The sequence below is a fragment of the Prosopis cineraria genome, unplaced genomic scaffold (genome assembly GCF_029017545.1).
Source record: "Prosopis cineraria cultivar Desert tree isolate PC_DT_omini unplaced genomic scaffold, ASM2901754v1 PC6, whole genome shotgun sequence".
Classification (NCBI taxonomy): domain Eukaryota; kingdom Viridiplantae; phylum Streptophyta; class Magnoliopsida; order Fabales; family Fabaceae; genus Prosopis; species Prosopis cineraria.
This window is the reverse complement of record NW_026555337.1, coordinates 21689186-21695114: the sequence shown is the minus strand read 5'-3', so window position 1 is coordinate 21695114 and position 5929 is coordinate 21689186. Positions and strand designations below refer to the sequence as shown.

The window sequence follows — 5929 nt, the reverse complement described above, 5'->3', positions numbered from 1 at the left end:
TCATCTTTAAAATACACAAATGAATGACCTCTTATCTATTTTGTTTTAATTACAAAAATTTAATAGAAAACATGCATCCACCCATCTACTAAGTAATTGTTAAATCATATTATTAAAAAAATATAAATTATAAATGATGGTTATTTCTATCAGTATGATTTATATCAATTCAAAGCATAAAAAAATGGCATAATGATATATGTGTGTGTGAATGGAATAAGAACAATTTCTGTACATTTATTTTAATTGTTTCATTGATGATATTGAAGTTCTATGGATTGAGTGTTTTTGTTTTTTTTTTGTTTTTTACACAACCAATTAATATGGCCAAAGACTAAAAGAAGTGATGAGTGGTGACAATTCATGTTTTCAACATAATTCTCCTAGCCATGACAACTCTATATTGTGGGAAAAAAAAACATAATGATATAATTTTTTTTTTGTTAGGATATGATAGTGCCACTCATTATTAACTAACAATTCTTATAAGACATTTTTTTACCATGAATCCGTATAATAAATTTGATTTTTATAATTAATGAGTGCTGTATTTTCAAATCAAGTCAACTCATAAGTCCTTGGTATACAGGAAGTGTGGGCAAATAACATGTGGTCTTTGTAACTTCTTTAACAAGTTGATAAATAAGCCAATATTGCCAATATTGTCAAGCTCACGACAAGAATACTAATTAGTTGTGAAAAGTTGACATCAGTCAAAGACTAGTTATTGTTAAAACTCAAATGAAAAAAAAAAGTTTGAATGGACTATTGTTAATTTAAAATAGGTTGTTATTAAAATTCGAATAGATACTTATTTCTAAAGACTAACTTGAATCAATAAGTATCTATTTTGATTTTGACAATAAGTAATCCTTAATTGATATAAATTTTTTTCAGTTGTCCTTGATTGATATTTTCCCTTATTTTTTTTGTAGTGACACTTTCAGGATCAATATACAAAAATGGAGGGAGTGTAACCAGTATATTATGTTTGTTAATAGTATGTACAACATTAAAATGTTTTCAGATGTTAAAAGAAGAAATTTCATTACAAAAAATTTAAAACACTAAACACTTTATGCAAATAATTGTGAGGAAAAAATATCTTTATTCAAAATAAATTTTCTGTCATTTTATTTGAAATTCACTTCGATGCATGCATATTGATATGAGGTCTTGTCTTTTCTCCCCTCATTATTGCAGTTATGGAAAGAAAAATAAGTCATGAATGGTGACAGTTTATTTTTCTACTCATGTCCATGTTTTTATTAATCTAGTGAGAACTCAAATACTTATTCACGAAAAAATGGCACAATCAAGGAGATTGTTTGTTTTGAAGCAGAGAAAAATTTCCCCATCTTTTTTAAAAAAGAATCTCATCACTTTCCATATCATATGCTCATAGTCCTCTTATATATCCATGACGTAAATAGAGTGGCACAATAGTTAATAATTAGAGGAAGATAACGAGTCATCAAATGATTTTTCAGTTAACGTGTAAAATTAGAAGATTATTTCATCTTTTTTTTCGTTACCTTATAATCAAAATCACTTTTTATACACATAAATAAGATAAGTGTAGTATAGTTTTAAGAACTTATGTTTGTGATTATATTTTTTCATTATTGGAGAAAAATAAATATTATTTCACATATACCAGTTTATAAAAAATAAAATGAAAATGATTACTGATGCATTTATATTACCATTTTTTAAACAAAAATTTAAGTAAATTGGATTATTGAAGTTCTCCCATTTTAGGGCATGTTTTATGGTTCAAGCAATGCTCACAAATATAACTATAAATACTTATAGATTACTTTTTAACAAACTCTACTTCAAATCACTATTTAGTTGGATCAGTCTTGTTGACCTCAATTTTTCTATTTTATCAATAATATTAATACCAAATAAAGTTAGTATAAATGGTAAGAGCTCTCATCTAGAGTCAATTATAAATACAGTAATTTAGTTGGGAGAAATCTACATGTGAAGCTTATTTGTACTTTAAAATAATAATGATTATTATTGATGATAATAATAATAACAAATAACCATTATTGTTGAAATTTTGTGTATCTAGTTGTTGCCACGTCTTTTCACAATTTATTGATATAGTAGAAGAGACAAAGGATTTATGAATGGACATTCTTATATTTATTTTTTATCATCTATATAATTTTTGCTAATGAAACTACATATTTTCCCACAAAAGAAAAACATTTCCAGGGGCAATTAGGTAATTCTAAATATCCATGTATGTGGAGCCAGTATATGCAATAAGCTGTGATAGTGATTTGTCATCACATCTTTGCAGAGAAGACATCTCTTGCCAGCGTCCTTCATACGCACATGGGACATGGCCTTCATTAGAGACACATTACATGACAATAAATCCATCAATAAATTCTTGGTAGAGGTGAAATGAAACAAATCCTTTCTTTTCTTTTTTGCCAACGAAACTAGTGCTTTCTTTCTGGACCCTGTCAAGAGAAAATTAATGTGTAAAGAATTATAATTTATGTATGTTTTAATTTCGTGTTTGGAATAAAGAAATTTCTTGGAGGTAAGAATAAGAAATGGCATTGTGTTTGGTTGGCAACAATTTGATAAAGTTAACTTAATTCATTTAATATTGCACCAAAATAATTAGATTTTTAATAGATAATGCGTATATAGATATATTATTTTGTCATTTTTCTTTATTATATCAAAATATATTGAGGTTCTATAATTGATGAAATTTCCTAGAGATTTTCCATATCATTGATGTAGCCCTAGGAAAGGAATTTCCTCTTATTTTTCTATACCAACGCTTTAAATCAAGTCAACTTGAATATCTTTAGCGTTGAGAAAGGGGCAGAATAATTCCAATCTTACATAAAAATATTTCTGTAATTTATTATTCATTTTATTCTTTATGTTCTCTCCCTTAATTTCTGATTCCTTTTATTCCGTTTTTTAGAAAATTTATAGAATGAGAAATATAGGTGAATTTTATAATAAAATTTCCTATTTAATCCTGCAACTCACTTGTTTTAATCAGAAAAATTTATTGGCTCCCTTCTGTTTGGCTCTAATTGCATGGACCTACTTTCATTTCATGAATAGGATCTCTCTTAGTATTTCACTTTTAATTGTACTCTCTACTAAAAAAGATTACATTTAATTATTGACTGAATTTGAATAGTCCACTTCTTTTCCAGCCATAAATATGAATACTTTTATTAGATTCACAATTTATTCCACTTTTATTATTATTGAAGTTATTATCGAAGACCAGTGCTAGCTTATCAATATATATATATATATAGCATGACCTTCTTGACTATCCACTTCAATGTTAGAGGCCTTGAACCAATTCATGATGGCGAACCTTTGGTTTCGGTTTCATTTTTCCTTCTCCATGTTCTCACTGCTTTGCTATCTCATGGTCTGTCCAACTTTATGTCACACCGATTTCACCAAAAATGATGAATTGGCACTTCTTGCTCTCAAAATTTTTGTGAGAGACCCATTCAACCACTTGGCTAACTGGTCTAACTCTTCCTCCATTTGCAACTGGGTTGGGGTTACTTGTGATTCTGAAGGCGAGAGAGTAAGTGTATTGAATCTTGCTCACATGAGTCTCATGGGCACCTTACCATCACAATTGGGGAATATGTCCTCCCTTGTTGAACTTGACCTTCATAATAACAACTTTCATGGTGAGTTACCGAAGGAGCTGCTGCAGTTACACAAGTTGAAAATTCTCAACCTTAGCTATAATGAATTTGATGGGAAAATTCCAGCTTGGATTGGAAGTTTATTTGCTCTTCAACACCTAATCTTTCAAGATAATAGTTTTCGGGGTGTTATTCCTCCAAGCATATCAAATTTGTCAAAATTAGAGACCTTGGATTGGAATAATAATTTCATCCATGGATCTATTCCACTTGAGATTGGAAGGCTTCAATATTTAAAGATTTTTACGTATAGCAGAGAATAATCTTTCAGGAAATATACCTCCAACTATTTCTAGCTTATCCTCACTTGAGCTGATGTCTTTGTCATGGAACTCCTTAAAAGGTATGCCTTTCACAGTATCAGATAAATTTATATTTGCTCCAAGTCATTTCAAACAATTTTGTGTTGGTGTTAGTGCATCTTAGGATAAGCTTTTAATTACCGTCTCTTGTTTAACCTTCATTTGCCCAATTTTGTTCATTATTCAAAAAGAACACACACACACACACACACATAAAGCAAATAGATATATAATAGGAATGAAGGGAAGCTCCACTAAAGAATTATGATAATGTTTGGATTGGTGGATTTGAATTTAAATTTTAGATTTAAAATCTTGCATTTCAAATCTCACATTTAAAATTCATGTATTTAAATTCCTTGGTTTGGGTAGTTTAAAAAAAATCAAATGAGATTAAAAAAAAAAAAAGACATGAGAGTCATAGGGACATCAATAGTAAAACACGAAAAGAACGATATGTTTGAAGTGGCTAGAATTTCAAATGATTAGGATGTATAGGAAATTTGAAATTACAAAGAAAATATAATAAGAAATAGATTTGGATCTATAAATTTTTTTATATCTAAAAGAGAAATTTGATCCAAATCTAAATCCTTGTTAATCCAAGCACAACATAAAAATAAGACTTCTATAAAAAGCCAGTGGAAACAGAGAAACATGTATTGAGTGTAAATTTTTAGGTGAATTCTATGTTTGTTCTTATTGACTATAAACATCATTGTAATTTTAACTGAGATGCATAAAAGGTGTAAGGCACATAATTTTCAGCTTCTGATTGGATGGTGACTAATGTTTAAGAGGAACCAGCTTTGGATATTATAATTAACTATTGTATAAAAAGGTGTAGGTTTGTGGGCTGTATAGATTGATTAGTGTGTGGCAGTAAATCAAACATGATCGCATGGGTATAAATTAATTAAAATTAAATATTCATTATGGGCTTCCAAGGTTGTTTTTTTCCCCTGTTCCTTGAGTTAAAATTTATTATCTATCCCCCAATAGTCCTTATTATTCTAACTATATCCAATTGATAACTCTTGGCACGCAAGAATTTTATGGATAGGTTGGAAAAAAAAACATTTTCAAAAGTAACTACATTTTCAGGCTATCTTCATTTGAAGCAGGACAGCAGTTAGAATCAAAGATGGGTGAGAGATTTTTTTTAATATATAGATATATACATTGCCTATGGTATTTGAATTTTCATTTTTAATTTTTATTATCAGTTTTGAAAAAAGTTATTTTATGATTACAGAGAAATGTTATTAGATAACTGATGATGTATAATAATATAAAACTGAAAATGCAATATTTAAAAATATAATATATTAACTTTACAAAAGTACTTTAATATAAAAAACTATGTAAAGAGCTCGACCATATATCAAATATGATTGCCTTCAATAGGAAGATATCTGTGAATAAAAAAAAAACTACGTAAAGCATATAAAAAATTAACATTTAAATGATTTAGGAATGGTAAAGACACAAATTCAACAAAGTTAATATTTTATTCATATTTTTGTATAATATTATATAGGAAGTACACTATTTTCATCTGTTTTTTATATTATAGTTATTGTTAGCAATTCTAAATTTGTTCATATATGTTTTGTGAGTTTTGATATATATTGTTAAAAACTTTTCATATTATTTATGATTTATTTTTAGAGTAAAATACATTCAGCAACACGGCTTTGGCTTTTTGGTTAGTGTACTGCATTCTGTATATCTAACTAAAAAGTTGGAGGTTCATACTGGCACCAGAGAGAAGAATAAAATATATTCATTTATCTTTAATTTTCTTAATATTAATGAAGCCAACCCATACTTTTCAAAATATACACTTTAGTTTCATTTTTTTAACTTTGTTGAAAGTAATTTATCAAAGATTCTCAAAGG

General features: G+C 28.0%; 1 protein-coding gene across 1 annotated transcript; it reads left to right on the top strand.

Annotated features, from left to right (window-relative positions):
* The first annotated feature begins 3367 nt into the window (after nucleotides 1-3367).
* Nucleotides 3368-3988, top strand: LOC129313990 (receptor-like protein 31). The gene has a single exon (XM_054957372.1). The coding sequence runs from the start codon at nucleotides 3368-3370 to the stop codon at nucleotides 3986-3988; it is 621 nt and encodes a 206-aa protein (XP_054813347.1).
* The last annotated feature ends 1941 nt before the right edge of the window (nucleotides 3989-5929 follow it).

Bases quoted from the DNA above. Each gene is read 5' to 3' on its own strand.
- LOC129313990 (XM_054957372.1), top strand. From the start codon at position 3,368: ATGGCGAACCTTTGGTTTCGGTTTCATTTTTCCTTCTCCATGTTCTCA.